This window comes from Elephas maximus, chromosome 10, assembly GCF_024166365.1.
Source record: "Elephas maximus indicus isolate mEleMax1 chromosome 10, mEleMax1 primary haplotype, whole genome shotgun sequence".
Lineage (NCBI taxonomy): Eukaryota > Metazoa > Chordata > Mammalia > Proboscidea > Elephantidae > Elephas > Elephas maximus.
Window position 1 is genome coordinate 67,463,332 of NC_064828.1, and position 23,264 is coordinate 67,486,595.

Sequence of the window (23,264 nt, forward strand, 5' to 3'; positions counted from 1 at the left end):
GGGAGCAAAGAGCAAAAACAATTCGGGGAGCTCAGTCTGGACCGTGTGTGCCCACATCACAGTTTTACGGGTCTGAGGTCAGAAAGGAGAATGAACGCAAGGCCTAGAACGCGGGACAGGTTCACCTTGCGCGGCAGGAACTTTCTGACAGGGATTTCCGTATCGAACTCAAATCAGTGTGCTTTGATGCTGACAGGTGGTTTCAGTAAAGTGAAGTGGAGAAGGGATGAGACTGCTTGCTATTCAGGCAGAAAATGCACAAGGTTAAATAAAGCAAGCAACAAGCTCACACTAAAAGCTCAGTAAGCTCTCCCAATCCTCTTTGAAGCTGTGGGAGTGAGTCTGGAGAGAGGAAAATGAACGTGGTCACACTCACATCTCGGGACTGCTGGGGCGGGGGACGAGGGGACGCCGCCCTTCAGGGTCCCACTGGCCGGCCCCCACTCCCTCACAGGACTGAGTCTTTTGCACCGGCGGGGCGGCCGCCCGGGTCCCGGAAGGGGTTCGGGCCTCGCCCAGCCTGGTGCCCAGGGAGAGGCAGGGCGCGCAGGGCCGGCGCCCCGCCCCGGGCGAGGCGGGGCAGGGCCGGCCTATTTGAGGCGTGGAGCCGCAGCCCGGCCAGGAGCCCCGGGAGCGAGCGAGGCAGCCAGCGGACTCCGAGGCGGGGTGAGCGGAGGGGGCGCGGGGTGCGGGTGCCTGTCAGGCCGGCTCGGGCCGGGAAGGGGCGCGGCCCCTCTCTGGAGCGCTCGGCCCAAGCCTGGGCGACCGCGGCGGCCTGGGCACGGACGGCGGGACGCACCTTGCTCTGCCAGCCTGTGCGGTCCGGTGGGCACCGCCTTTGGGGAGGGGTCCATGACCTTAGATTTTCCAGGGTCTGAGACTCGGGGAAAGTTAGCAACGACTTACAAAGATCCACTACGCAGCGGGCAGGTGTGTCTGCGGACGTCCGGCGGGCGGCACGGAGCACTCTCTGTGGCGCCTCGGAGGATTTAACCACCCTGCCCTCCCTCCGCTGCCTCTGCCAGCATTGCTTTATGGACGTGGAGTAAATCCTAGTGCTTGATAAGACACAGGTCAATCGGCTAGGTCGAACTGCGAGGGGTTATCAAACCAAGCAACCCTCGCTAGCTTGGCATTAGGAGCCAGGTCCCCTTTTCCCGGCACCCCGAGGACTCTATAAGGCGACTCTTGGGACTCATGACTTGCCTGCCCCGGGCTACTTCTGTGTGTCTGCCGAACTTTCATCTGCAGATCTTGCTGTGGGCGCGAAATGAGTTCTTTTAACGGGTCCAGCAACGTGGAGGCAGGGGCTGCAGCTTGCTGTCAGAATGCTGACCCCACAGAAAACGCTGCTGTCCCAAGGCCTGAGAGCGCATGTGTCCAGTTTGGCAAAGTCCGGGAGCCCTAAACTTTTGCAAATCAAGTGACTCATTCCTACCCAGAAGGGTTAATTTGGGCTGTAAGAATTCAGATCTGTGCTGAGGATATGTGGGGTGTGGCAACATGTTGGTCTGAGTGCGCAGAGCCCTAGCTAGGGGACTTTTAAAATAGGTTTGAGGGTTTATTCTGAATTATCAGTTGCTCACACTAAAATGCTTCCGCTCTGGGAGTAGGAATTAAATGCCGGGGAGTCAGGCACACATAGATTGAGGCTGTGTCTTAGGCTTCAGCCCAGCCCTTTAAAGATTCCTATTCCAGATACTGTGGAATATTTGTAAAGTGACTCTTGGAAGTTGGATTGCTGGACAATGAGGACAGTTGGGCCTCAGTGATCTGGTCTGTTTCTAGAATTCTGGGAAAGAAATGGAAGGCAGAGTCACTTAATTTTTAGAAAATGATAGAGATAAAAATTAGCCACAGAGCATCAGAGAAAATCTTCACCAACTTCCAATATTCTGATTTGTTTGCCTCAAGATTATAAAGTTTATCTCTCTGTATTAGGAAATGGTTTGTTCCCATGAAAGTTATAGCTTACTAATAATTTAATTTCCCACAAAAACTGTGTTCTTTTCAGACATCAATTTTGATTCCTTAGAGTGGGGTCTTTGATTTCTTTGATGGTTGGGCCTCATTTGTGTTCTTTGGGGGGGGGGGGGGTTGGAGCTGCTTCCTAAATTTAGAGTTTAGAGTTTACATTTACATCCAGCATTTATTCCATACCCTGGAGGGAAGTTTGATGGTGGTCCTTGCATGTTTATAGCTCAGAAGTGTTAGAAGGTTGCCTCACTAAGTTACGTAAGTAGCAGAAGAGGGAAGTTTGGCCTGACTGATTGACCCCTAAAGCTAGTCATTTTCAAGCAGAATAGATGAATCTGTTTGTTGAGGGGTAGCTTGCTGTGCCACACATACACCTAACACACCCACTGCCGTCGAGTCGATTCCGACTCATAGCGACCCTATAGGACAGAGTAGAACTGCCCCGTAGAGTTTCTAAGGAGCGCCTGGAGGATTTGAACTGCCGACCTCTTGGTTAGCAGCCGTAGCACTTAACCACTACGCCACCAGGGTTCCCACATACGCATAGGTGCTTCTTAAAAACTTTTGATCTATTGCTAGCGAGGTCAAGTGACTCATGTTGGTCTTACCTATAATTTAGGTTTACTTAAAAGCCAAATCCAAACCCATTGTCGTCGAGTCGATTCCGACTCATAGAGACCCTATAGGACAGAGTAGAACTGCCCCATAGGGTTTCCAAAGAGCAGCTGGTGGATTTGAACTGCTGACCTTTTGGTTAGTAGCCTGAACTCTTAACCTAGAACCCTTATTAGCCAGACTCTGAATCTTAACTGCTACAGAGAAGTGTATTTATACAGTATAACTTGACAATCTTGTGTTGACCCTAGTATCAAGAGGCTTGTAAATTTATGTATCTGAGCCTCTTGGTGACTGATCTAAAACATAGCCTTTCTTTCCTGAGATGGCTTGGGACACAGCTTCTGCAGAGGGCAGCTGTGTAGCTCTTTGTGTCTGTTGCCTAAACTGGTTCTTCTTATAAAACTCCAACTGGGTAACTGAAGAGACTGCCAGAACAGTGCTTGCTGTATACTTACAGTTTGCTGTTGACTAAGTATCATATGTTCTGTCTTGATTGCTGTTCAGCTTTTCCATAGGGGAAAAAATCAGTAACTGGGAAGCACAAAGTAACTTTACCTCCCTTGATGCTGAGAAACTATGATGAGGACAAAATCCAAGGAGAGGACTGGTCTCCTTTATCCCAACTCAGCATCATGGAATTCAGCTTTGGAAAATAGACTTTCCTCAAGCCCCACTCTGAGTTTCTGCAAGAGCAGGAAGTAGACTGCCTCTCCTGTGTTCTTTAGGGAGTAGGGTGGTGCAGTGCCCTGGGATTCTGAGGAAATATGTTTATGATCTTCCACTACAGCTTGTGTAAAGGTCTGCTCTAAAACTGAGCAGAAGCTTCACAAGTGTTCCTGGGAACCCAGACATAACTGGATTAATTGCTAGGTGGGCCTAGAATAGCATAATGCAGTGGGTAGCTACTAGTTATTAAAGGGAAAAGCTACTAATTAACAGCCGATTAAAATGGTCTACATTCTGACTCGTGTTTAAATTCCTCGTTCTAAAGCTACACGGAGCTATAATGTGTAGTTTTCCCAAATGTGGAGACCTAAATAGTATCTCTCTCTCTTTTTGCTTGTCTTTCATTGTTTCTTTTCTGATTCTTTAAAATTCCCTGATTCTGGGAATGCCAGGATGGAATTCATATATCCGTGGGGTGGGAACTTTTTTTTTTTTTTTACATTTGATTGTCTCTCTTTCTATAAACCACTCATAAAGTTAAAAAAAAAAAAAAAGAAGAGGAAAGGGAGAAATTTTCTAGGCAAGTAAGGAAGGTATTTATTCAAATAGGTATCTACTTTAAAAAATAGAAGTTCTGAGGTTGCCCACGTTGACTTCAAAAGAGTATTGGTATAACCCTCTCAAAAAAGGATCTGAAGTTTGGAGGTTGACATAATCAAAAACAGTGTGTACTCAATTTTTGGAAAAGTACACTTTATTGGTTAAAATGTGGTTATAATTAGCAAAGTGACTGTGCCAAATGGCATCCTGATATTCAACATCACTGAATGAGTCAGCCAGTTAGTTTTCTGACAAAAACATAATCTTGTTTTTTAATTTGTTTACAATTTCACCATGTTAGGTAGTTCTGGATGAATAAGCCATAGAATTAATTTCTAAATGAAATAATTAACACTTTCAAAAGACTGTGCTTTCAAATCTCAAAGCGTGAGGTGTTATATTTGTATAGAAGGAGCCAGAACCAGGGGTCAGGAGGCTTGGGTCCTGGTCCTTGGCCTGCCAATGACAGTATGACTTTGGGCCAACAGGTGAGCTCTCTGAGCCTCAGCTTCCTCAATTTTAAACTGGGAATACTGTATTAATTTTCCCGTCAGTCTCATAAGATTGTTATCAGAATAGGTAAGCTATGTGAAAGTGCTTTGTAAACGGAAAAGTACTACACAAACGCAGGGTGTTATTATTCTAATGGGCTTGTCTAATGTGTCACAACACAATCCAAACTGTCATCCAAGGCGTATGTGAAACACAGTGGAAATAAAGTGAAATCTGCTTTGTTGCTCAAATTGTATTTGGCTGAGTTGAAAAACAAACTGAAGATGTTTGAGCAAAGGCTTTGCAAACATAAGTTAAATTTGGAAGTCTCCTCTTTATGTGAGTTTCTGATTGTAATTGGCCCTTAAACACTATTAGTTTGACTGGAATTTTGGTCATAAGTCCATTGCACTTATGGGCCTTTACGAGGACAATGACACAAATTTAGCTAGTTTTAACAATTGAAACTACCTTTTTGTTATTTGGGTACCCTGGTGGCATTGTGGTTAAGTACTACGGCTGCTAACTGTGAGGTTGGCAGTTCGAATCCCCCAGGCGCTCCTTGGAAACTCAATGGGGCAGTTCTACTCTGTCCTATAGGGTTGCTATGAATCAGAATCAACTTGACAGCAGTGGGTTTGGTTTTTTTGGTTTTTGTTATTTACTCAACTGTGTGTGTACATTTATCTAAAGATATACATGCTAATCAGCCCAGACCACTAGTTCTCAACCAGGCGTAGTTTTGTCCCACAGGGACATTTGGCACTGTCTGGAGACATTTGGGTTGTCACAACTCGTTGGTGGGTGCTACTGCCAAATATCCTACAATGCGCAGAACAGCCCTGCACAACAAACTGTCCAGTCCAAAATGAAAGAGCCCTAATGCAATGAAGACATTTAAATGAGGTAAAAACACTTATAAAGTTATTGCTGGGTCTTTTTTGTGTTACTCAAGGGTGGAAGACTTTGTGCCGTCCAAGGAATGAAGTTCTCTGCGCATCTTGAAGTTCAAAATTGTTTCCTACTAGCACCCAAAATGAAAAAAGCTTTCTTTTCTTTACCTAAGACATTCCCCTTCTTTTCTGTGCCAACTCTTCTCTGGAGTTCCCCCTGTAGTGGCAACACAGCCTTCTAGGGAGTGGCAGCGTTTTGGGAGAAGGAGGCACAAGTGTAGAAGCCCTTAACTTTTGCTGTAAGAGTTCAAGCACTGTGAGAAATACTGTGAATGGAATTTGTAGTTGGCTCTGGGAGAGTCAGGCTCTGTGATTTCCTTGTAAAACTGTCAGCATTGTCCCACCTTGTAAGATGCATGGGGCCCTAGTGGCACAGTGGTTAAGTGCTCAGCTGATAACCCAAAGGTCAGTGGTTCGAACTTACCAGCTTCTCCTCAGGAGAAAGATGTGGCAGTCTGCTCCCATAAAGATTACAGCCTTGGAAACCCTGTGGGGTAGTCCTACTCTCTCCTTCAGGGATGCTATCAGTCGGAATTGACTGCAACAGGTTTTTGTGAGACGGACGTGATAATAACCTAACTGCTTCAAAATATGTTTGAGAACGCCAGATTAACGATATATGCAAAAAAAAAAAATTAGTCAAAGGTAATATTTAACTGTGATAAAAATAATAGTGGATAGTAAAATATTTCTGGTGTGTGTCCTAGCAGGTGCTCTGCCTGTTTGAGTTTTTATAGAAAAATTTAGTATTTTATATTTTTTGGACCTATCAAGTAGACACCACATCATTCATTGGATCCATTGAAGGCAATGTTATTTCTTAAAACAATTGAGTAAATGTCAGGAGTGGGCAGATCAAGGAGAAAGGAATTCTGACTATTTCAAGTTACAGGTACTTTTGGCCATAGCAAAGGCAATGTAGAGTTTAGAAAGATCTCACCCCAGCCTCAGGAGATCAAAGCTGCCTCCCAGCCCTCACTGCAAAAGCCTGAAGCAGGTGTAAAACATCTTGTGCTTTGGAGCCTTGGGCAATGGGAAGAAACAGGAGAAAGCAGGAATGATGTCTCAGGGCTACCCCTTGAGGCATCTCTGGACAAGGCAAAACCCACCTTGGTGTTATCCTACCCAAAAGTGTTTTCCTTCACATTGCCTGACTTTTTCACCTTACTTTGTTAAATATTGTCAGAGATTTCATTTGGAATACCAAGCATATTTTTTTTTAAAAAAAGTATCAAGCATCTTGGCTTGCCTTTTTCTTCATTGCTCCACCTCCAAATCTCATCTCTCCTTCAAGGCGTAGCTGAAATGACATTTCCATGAAAGTATTTCCTTCCCCCTTAGAAGTAACCTTTCCTGTTTTGAATTCCCATGGCACACTGCATCCATTGCTTTTCATTTTGCATCTTGATGTGGTAGCTGCAAACCCTTTGACCATACAGATCTTGTTCGTGTTCACACCCAGGCTGGAGCCCAGAGCAGGCACAAATGTGTGCAAAAGAACTAAATCATCGGTCAGCGACTATGTCTGGTGGTCTTTGTTTCATATCTTAGTAGGAATCACCAACACTGTTTTCGTCCTAAAACCCAGAAAAGGGCATAGGGCTGTAGAGGGAATGAAAAGGGAGGCAGGTGATACAAACACTGAACTCAATGTAAGGATGGGGGTGGGAGAGAGCAGGAAGGTGAAGGAGGACCAAGGATAAACCATGACTACATTTTTTTTTTACCTAGGAAAGGGGGAGAACATTTTCTTTGTTCTTCCCCCTCCTGCATCATATGGTCTCTTACTTCCAGAATTCAGAACACAGGCTAGTGTGATTAGAGTTCAACTAAAGTTATGAGTTAAATGGGGTTTAGTCATTTAGCTGGGGAACATCCCACCCTCGATGAAAGCATTTTTATGGTTCAACACTACTGACTTATGCATATTTTGGGAATGAATGGTTTGTGCATAGAATACCTGTAGACTGACCAGAACAGCGTGATGAACTATCTTCTTAAATTTAATGGGAATTGGTGACATCTTTTAGGATCACATGGTAACCTATCTTTTTAAAAACTTTGCCTTTCAGGAAAATGGCAGACAGTTTTTCGGTAAGTGCTTTATGGATGTTTTCTTACCCAAGTATGCATTTCACGGAGGTTGAGGGTTTTGTTTTTAACCACCAGACTTTCCTGCTTTTACTCTCTCAAACCATGTGGCTTCCTCTGGCTTTGCCTGTCTTAGAAGGGCTTGTGAGCTGCAGTCTTGTTTTCCCAACAATAGATTTGGGAAGAAAGCCAGGCAGAAAGACGCTTGTGACTCATAAACAGTTATGGGAAAAGTTTAGGAGTGGATTCCACTGACTGGAGCAGAGAAATACTCTAGGCAAAAGGAAGTGCGGTATAGTCAAGCAGCCTGATTTTTGTGATTGTTTGTCTCATGTTCATTAGAAAGTATATGTTTACCCATTGCCAGTGAGTCAATTCTGACTCATAGCGGCCCTATAGGATGGGAGAGAACTGCCCCACAGGGTTTCCAAGGAGCGCCTGGAGGATTCAATCTACGGATCTTTTGGTTAGCACCCAAGCTCTTAACCACAATGCCACCAGGGCTTTTAGATAAAGGATGACTAGCTCCTGATTTCAGCAAATCACAAAAATGTAGCTCTTTGTGATCTCAGATGATGGTAGGCAAAAATGAAGTCAGAGTATATATAATACCACAGTTTAGTTTTAGTTTTAGGAACTTAAACTATCAAAACTACTAATTGGTGACAAATATTTATCAATATGAATTTCTTATCTTCACTATATCCCTGTACTTCTTAGATCACATATTCCTGTTTTCATAAGCATTGTTTTTGTGAATGTTTTCCATCTTGTAATTATTTCTTTCTTTCCAGCTTAATGATGCCTTGTCTGGGCCTAGAAACCCCAACCCTCAAGGATGGCCTGGCTCATGGGGAAACCAGCCTGCTGGGCCAGGGGGTTACCCAGGGGCCTCCTATCCTGGGGCCTACCCTGGACAGGGACCTCCTGGTGCCTACCCTGGGCAGGGACCTCCTGGGGCTGCCTACCCTGGCCCACCTGCTCCTGGAGCCTACCCAAGCGGACCCGGTTCCTACCCGCCTCCTGGACAGCCACCTGCTCCTGGAGCCTACCCTGCTGCTAATCCCTTTGGCAGCTCGGCTGGACCACTGGTGAGATGGAGTTAGTTATTCCACATACTTGACTGTGATCATGACAAAGCTAATGAATAATGCACTCATCGTCTGGGACAGTGGAGCCATCACTTTTCAGGGACTAGTCATAGTGTATGTTGGTCCAGGAGAAATATGATTGTTCATATTGAATTTAGCATGTATACTGTTAGTATAAAGAGGCTAATGAATCTTTTGAAGAATTCTGTAAGGTTGCTTTAATGTAAATTCAGATCACAGCAGTAAGGGGAAAGTTTTGGTTATTATTCTTAATTAATGCTGAGTAGTCAACTCATGCCAGTGTATGCTTCTACATGGACTGTCTCATTTAACCCTACAACAACCCTCAGGGTACTCTTATCATCTCCATTTTACACATGAGAAGTTATATAACGTGTCCAGCGCCATAGAGGGGAAATGTGGAGGTAATCTGGTTTTGAAAATTTTTTGTGATTGAACGATTGAATTGCATTTTCATTCAAAGTGAATTCTAAGTGGAAAATTTAACTCTGTGGGGGATCCAGACACATCTCAGATCCTGTCCTTCCAGGCTTATTATAGTCTAGCTGGGAGATAGGATACAAATATGAGGAAAGAGTTAAATAACAGTATGGGATTAGACCATTTAGGACTATGTAGAAAACAGCACAAGGTAATATCTGATCCCTTGTTTGGTCAGCTTAGAGGAGACCTCAGAGGAAGTATGGGGAAAGTGGGTGGCATTGAGCTGGGCGAACACTAGGGACGAGTAAGTCTCTTGCAGGCAGAGGGGGATATGGAGGCTGAGGAGAGGAAAAGGCAGATGTGAGAGAGATTGTCGAGGAAGAACACCCCCCCTCCCCAGGATCTAGTGATTAGTCTTACGGGTCAGAGATGACTCTGACTTTTCAAGGCTGGACAACTAGAGCATCAGAAAGTATTAGCCTAAATTGACAACTTAGGAAGGGGAACTGATGGTGAGGCGGAGCAGGGGAGACAATTCCAGTTCTCATCTGTTGGATTCGAGGCACTGGCAGCAAATCCAGATAGGAGATACAAGACTGTTAAGGTGAAAGAATGCAGCTAGAGATAAAAAATTTGGGTGATGGCTGAACCTATGGGACTAAAAGAAATTCATAGGGGGAAAAAAAAAAAAAAACAAATCGGAGAGGCCAAAGAGCTTTGGGATATAAACAGTACCTTAAACAGAACCCCCCCAAAACCCAATGCCATCAAGTCGATTTCGACTCATAGCTGTTCAAAAATATCTGTGGAGTGAACTAGGCAGTGTATTAACTAGAAAGTGTTTATTCCAAAGATATTGATTGGGCACTTGCTGTGTACAAAGCGCTGTGCTAGCACCGTGTGAATCCTGAACACGACACAATGCATGCCTTTGGGAGAATAACCCAAGGGGCAACTGCATGTTTAGAAATAGCCACAATGCAACATATTATGTGACAAGGGTCTTAAGAGTGGCACAAAAATGTACTTTGATTGCAAGGGCTATTTCAAGCCATTTCAAAAAACAAGCTTAGTAAATAAGTTAGATTGGTATAGTCACTGGTTGTATGAGCCATAGTGCTCAGAAAGGGAATATGCTCTGCTTTTGCCACCAATTAACTGATGGTTTTATTCTCAGTTATTATTTGTGCACAGAGGGAGTCTTACGTCTTCAGGTCCTGGACAAGGTGGCCTGAGAGTCTGGACAATGGGCTTAAATTTCAGTATACTTTAATAGTGATTGAACTTTAGCAACATCTTTTCTTTTTTTCCCCATGAAAACATGACTCTTTCTTTACTGACACGTATATTTTTGTATTCCCAGCCTGTGCCTTATGACCTTCCCTTTCCAGGAGGAATCATGCCTCGCATGCTTATAACAATTCTGGGCACAGTAAAGCCCAATGCAAACAGGTAAAGAGAAAAATTAACAAGCCTAATTAATGCATTCATTAATTGGTTTTTGAATAAGGAGAATAATATATTTTGACTTTTAATAGGATTTTTAAAATTACATATTTAGAATCTTGGTTATACCATAGTAAGGGATTATCCCATAAATTAGTACTTGTTCCCCCTTGGAGTTCTACTTTGTGAGGGCAAAGAGGAAGAACAGAAGATTCTCTTGATCTTCCTGGTGGTCAAAGCCTTAGAATAAGGAAAAGTAGAGCCTTTGTAATGTAGTGTTTGTCCATCCCACTGCCTCTGGGCCATGTCTAAAAGAACAAAGCACGCATTCTATATCTCGATGCCTACGAAAATTAGGGTCAACACCAAAAAAGATCCTATTGGACCTAGTTCTGAGTTGATCTTGGAGCTTGACTGTTCTTCCAGCCTGTACTCATATTGATAAGAATCTCCCCGCATTTGGGCAGGTCCCAAATCTCTCAAGCTCTGTTGCCATTTCCCTCTTCACATTGGGCAGGACAGCAGGGTCACATATCCTTAAGGTGTCGGCCTGGTTTCAGTGGCAGTGCCATCTCACTTTGGATAGTAACATGCCTATTGCAAAAGAACTTGGTATTTTAGGATTGTTACTTTTCCTCTTAAAAGCTTTTGAGGCAGCTCAGGGTACAGCATTTTCACTTCTGTGAGCTCTGGCTTCACAATCTTTGAAGGGTTTTCATGAGTAGAGGTAGTAAAGAGACTATTACAGCTGAGTGAATGAAAAAAAGAGCTATTAGATATTTAGTCAAATACAAATCCTATTGCCATTTGACTATCTTGGTCCCTTCCGTGTGAATTTAATCATTGGGAGATACATTTGTGGTTGAATATGACCAGGTCAGCCAGAATACCTAGAAAATCATTGTTAGACTAACAATGTTAGATCTAGAGTTCAGACATTGCTTTAACAAGAACACCCACTAATTCTGTTGTTAGTACTCTCAGGGATAGGGTTAGTCCTTTAGCAATCAAAGGGGAACTTAAGTTTGTATTAACATTCAAGGAGAAGGAATAGTATCAAAAAGTTAAGCTAGCACTTTCATTAATTCCACTTAACATCACGGAATGTTTAAAACATTTATTGTCACGACTTTACAACCTAGTATCAGGATGCTGAACATTAACTATGTTAACCTTTCTTGCTGTTTTATGAGAACTAGGTTTCTGGTTAACTATAAGGAAGTCAGGTTGTTAACTCTTAAGTATATAACTGACTTGCCTTTAAAAAAAACCACAAACCAAACTTGTTGCTGTGAAGTTGATCCTGACTTATATTGACCCTATAGGGCAGAGTAGAGCTGCCCCATAGGGTTTCTAAGGAGTGGCTGGTGGATTTGAATTGCTGACCTTTTGGTTAGCAGCCGAGCTCTTAACTGCTGTACCTTAACTGCTGTACCGTCAGGTGTTAAAAGAACCTGGCAGGGAAGAAAAGAGGTAAGCATTATGATCTATAATGTAAGGCATAAAGTGCCCTCGACATTACTCTAAACCTCTACTAAGAAACTTTGAAGGATTTTCATGAGCAGAGGTAGTAAAGAGAGTATTATAGCTGAATGAGAAGAATGTGACAAAGACAAAGAGGCAAGAAAAGTCATCACATATTGCCTTGCTTATCTTTAGATATGGTAATATATAGAATACATGGCCTGGTATACTTTCTAATTTGAATCTGTTCTCTGGTTTATTTGCTTTCTGTTCAGAAAATTTTCCTGTATATTACAAAATGATTCACTCTTTAGAAAATTAGGTTCTTTATTTGATGCAAATATTGTACAACTTTAATCATTTTAATAATTTTGGTTTAAAACAGAATTGCTTTAGATTTCAAGAGAGGGAATGATGTTGCCTTCCACTTTAACCCACGCTTCAATGAGAACAACAGGAGAGTCATTGTTTGTAATACAAAGCATGATAATGTCTGGGGAAGAGAAGAAAGACAGAATGTTTTCCCATTTGAAAGTGGTAAACCATTCAAAGTAAGTTATTGCTACTATTATATATCGATAATGTCTATTTCTCATGGGGAATCACTCTAAAATCACAATGCACTTGAAATGAATTATCACCTGTCCTGCGGCACCTAACCAGTATATCTCCTCCCTATCCCAGGGGACCAGGTTCAGTAGGCTGGGAACATGGCCAGAAGTGGCATACTTGCCAACTCCATTTAAGCCCTCACCATCATTGCCATTACCAGCCCCTATGGATTTAAGTCTTTTTGGGGGAAAAAGAAAAAATGCATCTTTAATTAAAAAAAGCAAGAAGTTTTGTGGTATAGTTGGACTGACTTAGTTCCTCAAAGCAATGTAATTGGCATAACAATCATAACCAATTTTTTTAATCCTAAAATTAATACTTGTTTTATTATGAGAATAATTTATAATTTTTATTAAGTAAAAAGTCCTCTATCCTTTACTCCTTCCCCTCCTAACAAAAGTTACAATTTGGTATCTTTTCAGTACTTTCTGACATCCAACATACTTTTCATTTTTAAGCACAAATAAGGTTTCCTGCTTCAACAAATACTAATGGGTCAACAGCACTGGGCTAGGGTTGAATACAGTGGTCAATAAAACAACTGGACTATAAGCTCACAAGGGCAGGGCTGCTGGGACCATATTCTTCACTTGGTGGCCATCTTTCCATATCAGATCATAGTTACTTAATAGTATTTCATTGTTTAGATTTGTGATAATTTCAGTCCCTGTTAATGATGATTATTTCCAGATTTATTTTACTAAAATACTGTAGTAACTATCCTTATACATAAATCTTTGCTTCTGAGAAGTGTAATTTCATTCAAAGAGTATACACAGAGTAAAATTTAGATAAGATGTTGCCAAATTACTGTTTCTAAATGATACAAGGGCTATCTATTTGAAGAGTATGTTTTCCCTACCCTTGCCAGAACTGGTTATTAATTATTTTAACATTTGCCACTCCATTGGGGAATTCCTACCTTAGTGTTCTTATTTTTACATTTAGGTGTTTTAGGCCATAAAAAAATTAAGGTTTTGGGGTAGAGCCAACATGGCACCATAGACAGAAGCACCATGCCTTCCCTCTGCAGCAAAGACCTGAAAAACTAAGCAAAACAGATACAAATATCAGTCCTGGAACCCTAAGTATCAAATGAAGGGAAAAGATTTACAACAGGGAACCAGCGAGGTCAATCTGTAAATGACAATGTCAGAACAACAAGAGAGGGAATAAACAGTGTAGGTACAGAACTTTCAAACGGAGAGGAAGTCAAGGCAACATCAAGTAGTAAAGGCTGGTTCAAACTTAGGAAGAGAGGGGTAAATTTCAAGGTAACCACAAAGAAAGTTAACAAACCTACTCATCAAAATAAAGAAGAAAAGCATAAAGTCTCAGTAAACACAAAACCTATGAAAAAAAAATCCACAAGCAAAAAGAATTCATCACAGAGAGTAAGAGGAACAAAGAAAACATCATCACCACAAAAGTGCTACAAAATTACAGCAATAAACTTACACCTATCAAAAATCACGCTGAATGTAAATGGCTTAAACATACCCATAAAGAGACAGAGAGTGACAGAACGGATAAAACACAGACCCATCAATATGCTGTCTACAAGAGACACACCTCAGAAACAAAGACATAAATATATAAAAAATCAAAGGATGGAAAAAAATATATCCAAAAAACAGCAACCAAAAAAGAGCAGAAGTGGCAAAACTAATCCCAGACAAAATAGACTTTAAAACAAAATCCACCATAAAAGACAAAGAAGGACATTATATTAATGATTAAAGGGAAAATCCACCATGAAGATATAACCATAATAAATATCTATGCACCCAATGACAGGGCTCCAAATTACATAAAACAAACTCTAATACCACTGAAAAGAGAAATTGACAATTCCACAATAATAGTAGGAGACTTCAACACATCACTCTCAGTAAAGGACAGAACATCTAGAAAGAAACTCAGCAAAGATACAGAAGATCTAAAGGCCACAATCAGCCAGCTCGACTTCACAGACATATAGAACACTCACCCAACAGCTGCAAAGTACACATTCTTTTCAAACCCATGTGGAATGTTTTCCAGAATAGGCCACATCTTAGGCCACGAAGCAACCTTCAACAAAATCCGAAATACTGAGATAATACAAAGTATCTTCTCTGATAAGAGTAGAAATTAATAACAGGAAGAGCAAGGAAAACAAAAAATCAAATACATGGAAACTGAATTAACACCCTATTAAAAAACCATTAGGTAACAGAAGAGATGAAAGATAGAATAAAAAAATTCCTAGACTCAAACGAGAATGAAAACACATCATACCAAAACCTTTGGGACATAGCAAAGGCAGTGCTCATAAGTCAATTTATAGAAATAGATGCACACATCAAAAAAGGGTCAAAATCAAAACATTAGCTACACAACTCGAACAAATAAAAAGAACAGCAAAAGAAGCCCATAGCCACCAGAAGAAAGGAAATAAATAAAGATCAGAGCAGAAATAAATGAAATAGAAGAACAATAGAAAGAATCAACAAAACCAGAAGTTGGCTCTTTGAAAACATCAGCAAAATTGACAAACCACTGGCCAAGCTGACAAATGAAATACAGGAAAGAACGCAAGTAACCCAAATAAAAAATGAAATGGGGGACATTACAACAGACTCAACTGAAATAAAAAGGATCATAACAGAGTAGTATAAAGAACTATACTCCACAAATTTGAAAGCCAAGAGGACAAATCGCTAGAAACACACTATCTACCCAAACTAACACAAAGTGAAGTTGAAAATCTGAACAGACCCATAGCAAGAGAAGAGATTGAAAAGGTAATTAAAAAAACTCCCAACGAAAAAAAGCCCTGGCCCAGATGGCTTCACTGGAGAATTCTACTAAACATTTAGAGAAGAGCTTACACCAGTACTACTCAAACTACTTCAGAACATAGAAAAGGAAGAGATACTTCAGAATTCATTCTACCAAGCCAGCATAACCCTAATACTAAAACCAGGCAAAAAGACCATAAAAAAAATAAAAGAAAAAATTACAGGCCAATATCTCTCATGAATATAGATGTAAAAATTCTTAACAAAATTTTAGCCAATAGGATTCATCATCATATAAAAAAAATAATACACCACGGCCAAGTGGGATTAGATGGTTTGGCATTAGAAAATCAATCAATATAATCTACCACATAAAAGAATCACATGATCATCTCAAATCAACGCAGAAAGGCATTCGACCAAGTCCAACACCTATCCCTGATAAACATTCTCAATAAAATAGGTATAGAAGGGAAATTCCTCAACATAATAAAGGGCATCTATACAAAACCAACAGCCAACATCATTCTTAACAGAGAGCGGCTGAAAACATTCCCCTTGAGAACAGGAACGAGACAAGGATGCCCTTTATCACCATTCCTAACATTGTGCTGAAAGTTAGAGCAATAAGGCAAGAAAAAGAAATAAAGGGCATCCAAATTGGTAAGGAAGAAGTAAAACTGTCCCTATTTGTGGATGATATGATAGTATACACAGAAAACCCAAAAGACTCTATGAGAAATCTACTGGAACTAATAGAAAGATTCAGCAGAGTGGCAAGATATAAGATAAACATACAAAAATCAGTTGGATTCCTATACACTAATAAAGAGAACTACAAAAAGGAAACCAGGAAAACAATACCATTTATAATAACCCTAAAAAAATAAAATGCTTAAGAATAAATCTAACCAGGGATGTAAAAGACCTATACAAAGAAAACTACAAAACGCTGCTGCAAGAAACCAAGAAACCTACATAAATGGAAAAACATAACTATGCTCATGGATATGTAGACTCAACATTGTGAAAATGTCAATTCTACCCAAAGCAATCAACAAATACAATGCAATCCCGATACCAATACCAACAGCATTCTTTAAAGAGATGGAAAAACTAATCATTAATTTTATATGGAAAGGGAGAGGCCCCAGATAAGTAAAACACTATTGAAAAAGAAGAATAAAGTAGGAAGACTTGTACCACCTGACCTCAGAACCTACTACACAGCTACAATAGTCAAAATGGCCTGGTACTGGTACAACAGACACATAGACCAAAGGAAAAGAATTCAGAACTCAGATGTAAATCCATCCACCTACAGTCTCCTGATCTTCGACAAAGGCTCAAAGTCCATCAAATGAGGAAAAGACAATCTTTTTAACAAACAGTACAGGCAAAATTGGACATCAATCTGCAAAAAAATGAAACAAGACCCATATCTCACACCATATACAAAAACTAACTCAAAATGGATCAAAGACCTAAATATAAAACCAAGAAGTATAAAGATGATAGAAAACATAGGGTCAATGCTAGAGGACCTAATACATGGCATAAACAGGATACAAACCATAAATAACAATACACAAACACCAGAAGCGAAGCTAGATAACTGGGATCTTCTAAAAATTAAACACTTACGTTTATCAAAGATTTCACCAAAAGAGTAAAAAGAGAACCTACAGACTGGGAAAAAAAATTTTGGCTGTGATAAATCTGACAAAGTTCTAATCTCTAAAATCTATAGGAAAATCCAACACCTCTACAACAAAAATAAATAATCCAATTAAAAAATGGGCAAAGGATATGAACAGACACTTCACCAAAGAAGACATTCAGGTGGCTAACAGACACATGAGGAAATGTTCATGATCACTAGACAGACATTAGAGAAATGCAAATCAGAACCACAATGAGATTCCAACTCACCCTGACATTACATGCACGAATCAAAAAAAACAGAAAACAAATGTTGGAGAGGCTGTGGAGAGATTGGAACTCTTGTGCACTGCTGGTAGGAATGCAAAATGGTACAACCATTTTGAAAAATGATATGGTGCTTCCTTAAAAAGCTAGAAAAAGCAATCCTGCTCCTAGGAATATATCCTAGAGAAATAAGAGCCATCACACGAATAGACATATGCCCATCCTTGTTCACTGCAGCATTATTCACAATAGCAAAAAAATGGAAAAAACCTAAGTGCTCATCAACAGATGAATGGGTAAACTATGGTACATACACACAATGGAGTACTATGCGATGATAAAGAATGATGATGAATCTGTGAAACATCTCACAACATGGATGAATCTGGAGAGCATTATGGTGAGTGAAATATGTCAGTCACAAAAGGACAAATATTGTATGAGACCACTATCATAAAAACTCATGAAAAGGTTTACAAACAAAAATAAAACAATCTGGATGGGGAGAAAAAAACACTAAATAGACAATCGATAAGTGGTAACTTTGGTGAAGGGTAAGACAGTATATAATACTAGGGAAGCCAGTACAACTTGATCAAGGCAAGGTCAAGGAAGCTCCATAGACACATCCAAACTCCCTGAGGGTCTGAATTGCTGGGCTGAGGGTTGGGAACCATGGTCTCGGGAACATCTAGCTCAACTGGCATAAGAGAGTTTATAAAGAAAATGACCTACATCCTACTTTGGTGAGTAGCGTCTGGGGTCTTAAAAGCTTGAGCGGCCATCTAAAATACTCCACTGGTCCCACCCTGCCTGGAGCAAGGGAGAATGACGACAACCAGTGACGCAAGGGAAAGATTAGTCCAAAGAACTAATGGACCACAACTACCACAGCCTCCACCAGACTGAGTCCAATACAACTAGATGGTGCCCGGCTACCACCACTGACTGTTCTGACAGGGACCACAATATAGAGTCCCAGACAGAGCTGGAGAAAACTGTAGAACAAAATTCTAACTCACACACACAAAAAACCCAGACTTACTGGTCTGACAGAGACTGGAGAAACCCCGAGAGTATGGCTCCTGGACACCTTTTTAACTCACTAATGAAGTCACTACCGAGGTTCACCCTTCAGCTGAAGATTAGACACGCCCATAAAACAAAATGAGACTAAAGGGGCACACCAGCCCAGGAGCAATGACTAGAAGGCAGGAGGGGACAAGAAAGCTGGTAATGGGGAACTCAAAGTCGAGAAGGAGAGTGTTGACATGTCGTGGGGTTGGCAACCAATGTCACAAAACAATATGTGTATTAATTGTTTAATGAGAAACTAATTTGCTCTGTAAACCTTCATCTAAAGCACATTAAAAAAAAACAAGGATTTTTAAAAAATTTATTGTTGTTAAGAATACACACAGCGAAACATGTACCAATTCAAGTTAATACATACAATTCAGTGACATAAAAAACTTTTCCTTTATGGCTTTGCCTGTGTGAAGCCTCCTAATAACTTCACTAATTCATCTCTTTTGTTTAAATCTTCGATTAGTTTCAAGTTTACTTTTTTTGTAAAGTACTTTTGTCTAGGCTTGATTCAGTTCCATAAATGATCATTAAGGTGAAATGGTGGCTATCTGGAGCTCAGACCAGACCAGCTTTGAAATGAACAGGCATGTCTAAAAGTTCCATGTATGTGCCTTTGCAGATACAAGTACTGGCTGAATCTGACCACTTCAAGGTTGCAGTCAATGATGCCCACTTGTTGCAGTATAATCATCGGATGAGAAATCTCAGAGAGATCAACAAACTGGGAATTTCTGGTGACATAATCCTGACCAGTGCTTCACATGCTATGATGTAATCTTTAAGGGGCAGATACTTTTTTAAAAAAATGAAATTTGAATGTAAACCTTATACATCTAAGAGCTTCATGTTCACTGAGTAAAAATTTTAAGTTTATCCATCAGTATCCTTCTTGTAAATCATTTAACATTCTTATTCTGAGTTATCTGTCTTTATATGTCATTAAGTCAAGGAATTTATTCTAGATTATGCACAGTGGACTCAATGGAAGAAAGAACTATGTAGCAATATTAATACTGTATTAGGGTCTCCCAATTTTTTCTATGCTTGCTAAAATATTTTTTAAGAAAGAAGGAGTTAGGAGTAAAACTACCCCAAATTATCTTCTCTCTTCTAGAGTTTTATAAAAACCAGGAGATGCTACCAGGAAATCACTCTCATTTTCTTATTTAAAGAAATGTTACATTGTCAGAAAATAAGAAAAGTAGAAAAAAAAGTTTATCCATAGATGACCCATGACCAATAGACAATCTTTGTTAGCATTTTGGTATATTTCTTTTGACTGCTTTTTAATTCTATTTTCTCTCTCCAAACTACAGTTCACTGGTTTCAAATCAGTATTTGATACTAATATGAGACTATCTCCCCATAGGTTCTCCTTGTTTTTGTGAAATCTCTAGATTAGTACAGATAAAACCCAAGTAGTTTCTTTTTCAGATACATAGTCAGCTTCAAACATTTAATTGTTCGTTGTCAAAATTCTTATCCCACCTTTCTGCCCTTATTACAAACAAGCCCAAAGTTTAACAAAATTTCAAAACTTAGAATGTGGTCACACCACTTCATTTTATAAAATACCAAGATATTATTTTTAAAAGTTATTGTTTCTATTATACCATCTTCTCAAATACTTTAAATGGTATTTGTCACAAATTGGGTTTCCCAGGAAGCAAAGAGATTAGCAGGCAAGAGGTTTATGAGGGAGTGCTCTTGTGATCAACACCTGTGGGGTGAGAAGGTATAGGATTGGGCAGAGGGGGAAGCTGAGCAGTAATGCCTCAGCCTCCCCTACAGAGATGAAGATGGGAGGACCCTTCAGAGTTGTCCTGAGATGGGGTAAGGGAGTCAGGCCTCAAATTAGTCATTGAATACTGTTCCTCTGGGGAACAAGGTATAACCTTGGGTGAAGTGGGTCTCTTGGTCTGAGGCAGTACTCGTTATGGGATATCAGCAACTGAGGGAATATATTAAGTCCTTCAGTCCTAAAGAATCTGGGCAGCACATCACAGCATGTTTCAAAAATATGTAAATTCCTTACCCTAACATTCTAGTCTCTTAACTGTTCTACTTGTATAATCAAATGGAAAAACACAAGCTTTGGAGACAAGAGAGAACTTGGCTTACAGTCTAGTTTCTAGCTATGTGACTTTGCACAAAACAACTTAAATATTACGAGTCTTGGTTCCTTTGTCTATAAAATGGGTAGTATAGTACATCTCTTGTAGGGTATCTGTGATTATTAAGTGATATATCATTTGCAAACCAAAAAAATCCCCATTGCCATCGAGTCAATTCCAACTCATAGCGACTCTATAGGACAGAGTAGAACTGCCCCACAGGGCTTCCAAGGAGTGGCTGGTGGATTTGAACTGCCAACCTTTTGGTTCGCAGCCGAGCTGTTAACCATGTGCTACCAGGGCTCTAGTGTTTGCCCACCAAATAGTAGGTCTTCGATAAATGGAAATTCCTTTTCTTCCTATTTTGGAAGGGCTCTTGTTCTACCCAAGCAGTTTTCTTTCCTTTTATCTCTCAAGATTTTCCTGGTACCGCATAACCCTAGAGTCCAATAGCCCAAGGCCAAGAACACCCTTATCTAGTTGTAGGGGACATTGACGGTTGCCCACCCAATATACATTTCTCCTTTCCTGACAGTCATGTTTTTATTCAGGTATGATCCCAGATCCGAAAGGGAATCCTGATTAGCTTAAGCCAATCAATACATGCAATTTCCCTGCTGACTTACTGATCTGGGAGGATGTGGGATGTGGCATTAGTTGGCCCAACTAGATCAAAGGGGAGGATATAGCTCTGATTGCCACTAGCAGCCATCTATGGCCCCACAACCACTCGGCCTTAAAGGAGAAGCCAGTGCCGAGGATAGCAGAATGAACTATGGACACAGGTTGAACCTTGATGTCATCATTGAGCTGTTAATTATAAAGTGCCTGGAATCACTCTGAGGATTTGTGAAACAATTTCCTCATTGTTAAACCAGTTTGAGTCTACTATTACTTACTAGCTAAAAGCTTTCAACAGTATATCTTATTAAAGCTACCAAAAAAAAAAAAAAAGACCTGTTTTCTGACACCGATTTTCATCTGCTTTATCTGTGAGGTCAAATATTATTATGTTGCATATTGCTATATATATAGTGAGTCTTGGGTTATTTTGTACCAGCCTCTTTTAGGTGTTCATGGCCCTTAGAAAACCCTAGCTTTTATATGTTTTTCTTTGTTCAATATGGTCTGTTTAAATTATTTATTAATGGGCTGTTAAAGCTACTTTTACCTTTTGGTAAAACTAGGCCTTCTGAGCACATTCTTCTAAGTCAGCACCTCATTTAGCTTCTGCATAGCCCATGTGGACTTAATGATAAATACCATCCTTCCCACAAGCCTAACACATCTTCCCCTGACAAGAAAAGTAGAGGTGTTTTCTTTTGTTGGAAAATCACTAATATTATGGGGGCTGTCCACAAAGTTGCTGCTTACTTGGTGAGTGCCTCCAACCCTCAACTCATTTGCAGACAAATAACTGGACCCAGGTCTAGGTATGAACTTTAGCTACTCTGAGTCTTCTTTGGTGCTGTCGTTGAGATGGCTGGGTCTTCTACAATCCTATAGCTAAGAGTTTTGAAAGAGAAAATATTTCGAGCACATTAAGTGGTTGATATCAAGATGTTAATCAGAGAAACTGTGAGCAGGGTAAGGGATTACATGAGAACTCTACTTTCTAAGCAATATTCCTGTAAACGTAAAACTGCTCTAAAAAAGAAGGTATATTAAGCAAAAAGAAAGAAAAAGGCAAGAATTTAGCAGCCACCTCTAATAATCTAATCATTTGAAATGGCAGCATATAAACTGACTTCAAAATATGGAAAGCTCAACTAAAGAAATTCAATATACACTGGAAAATGCAATGTGCGAAGTTGTTCACCATTAACAGATTTAAGTGTTCAAACTAAGAATAAAATACAAAAGGATTCAAATATTTCTACCAAAGTTTAATTTTACATTTTGCTTAAACTGAAGAATGCTACATTAGTTCTAAGTAAGTACACTTAGCTTCAAGTTTATATATCCTGTGTGGTTAGTAATGTACAGAATATCCCAACTTCCCTTGAGAAATGGTATCATATCTAAAACACTTTGATGAACAGGAATATTAAAACGTTACATAACAATATATAAATGGGCGGAATAGAAGTGAACACAAATCCATAGTCCTCAAATTTTCAGTATTTCTAAGACTATATCACAGCATTGATAATATGAAGGAAAAAATCTGCATTCACTTTTAAATTCAAAATTCTTCTGGTTGTTCTCCACTGAGGGGCCTTAGAGGTGAAAAGGCAATCAGGTTACCACCAAAGGAGATGTGTCTGGCATGATCTTGATGTCTCCTCTCCATCTGAGCAAATGGATTACTGCCATTTAAGCGTGGCTAAAGTAAGAGAAATCATTAAAGTAACCACTAAGAGTTTCAACAATTAAGTCTTTAGCACTACTAATTGCTAGTGGATTCATTAAAAACATAAATAAAAATTTTTTCTACATAATAATAAAATACAACAAATTATTAATGGAGCCATTAAAAACATGATTATTCTACTTTGCAAGAGATCTAATTTTAAATATACAGTTTTTTTTTTTAATTGAAAAGGCATATTAGGAACACATGCTTAAAAAGAGATGATTAGTAATAAGTAAGTGGACTTAAGCAGCATATGCAGATTGCACAAACTGTAATCCATATAACGCACTTAATAGTCATTTTACTAGAGTGTGATCCTGCTGGGGTCCTTTTCTTTTTCCCCCCTCAAGCCCTACTTCAGGTTCAAATGATGCTACTGGGCAAGTAATAATTTGGGCCTAAAATTGACAAGTGGACCTATATAAAGGTATATATCAAAAATATCTAAATATTTATAGACATGGGGAGGAAATCACAGGGAGACAAAATTATATGGGTACTAAGATTTATGAGGTCCCAGAGTGGCCCAAATGGTTAAG

General features: G+C 40.0%; 2 protein-coding genes across 2 annotated transcripts in view; one reads left to right on the forward strand and one right to left on the reverse strand.

The window, feature by feature from the left end:
- Positions 1-581: 581 nt before the first annotated feature.
- LGALS3 (galectin 3) lies at positions 582-19,128 on the forward strand. The gene is made up of 6 exons (XM_049898172.1): positions 582-666; positions 7,379-7,400; positions 8,192-8,488; positions 10,296-10,384; positions 12,228-12,393; positions 18,875-19,128. Exons 2-6 carry the CDS (start codon positions 7,383-7,385, stop codon positions 19,028-19,030), a joined length of 726 nt encoding a protein of 241 aa, XP_049754129.1. The 5' UTR covers positions 582-666; positions 7,379-7,382; the 3' UTR covers positions 19,031-19,128.
- Positions 19,129-22,395: 3,267 nt separating this feature from the next.
- The window catches only part of DLGAP5 (DLG associated protein 5), a 42,547-nt gene continuing 41,678 nt past the window's right edge, over positions 22,396-23,264 (reverse strand). The window contains exon 19 of the mRNA XM_049898171.1: positions 22,396-22,695. Within this exon, the coding sequence (XP_049754128.1) occupies positions 22,555-22,695 (141 nt within the window). The 3' untranslated portion in view covers positions 22,396-22,554. The remainder of the gene's footprint in view (positions 22,696-23,264) is intronic.

What these genes read in the sequence shown, in the direction of transcription:
- LGALS3 (XM_049898172.1), top strand. An exon ending in GCAGCTCGGCTGGACCACTG is followed by an intron (nt 8,489 to 10,295) that starts GTGAGATGGAGT and finishes TTGTATTCCCAG; the next exon opens with CCTGTGCCTTATGACCTTCC. An exon ending in AAAGTGGTAAACCATTCAAA is followed by an intron (nt 12,394 to 18,874) that starts GTAAGTTATTGC and finishes GTGCCTTTGCAG; the next exon opens with ATACAAGTACTGGCTGAATC.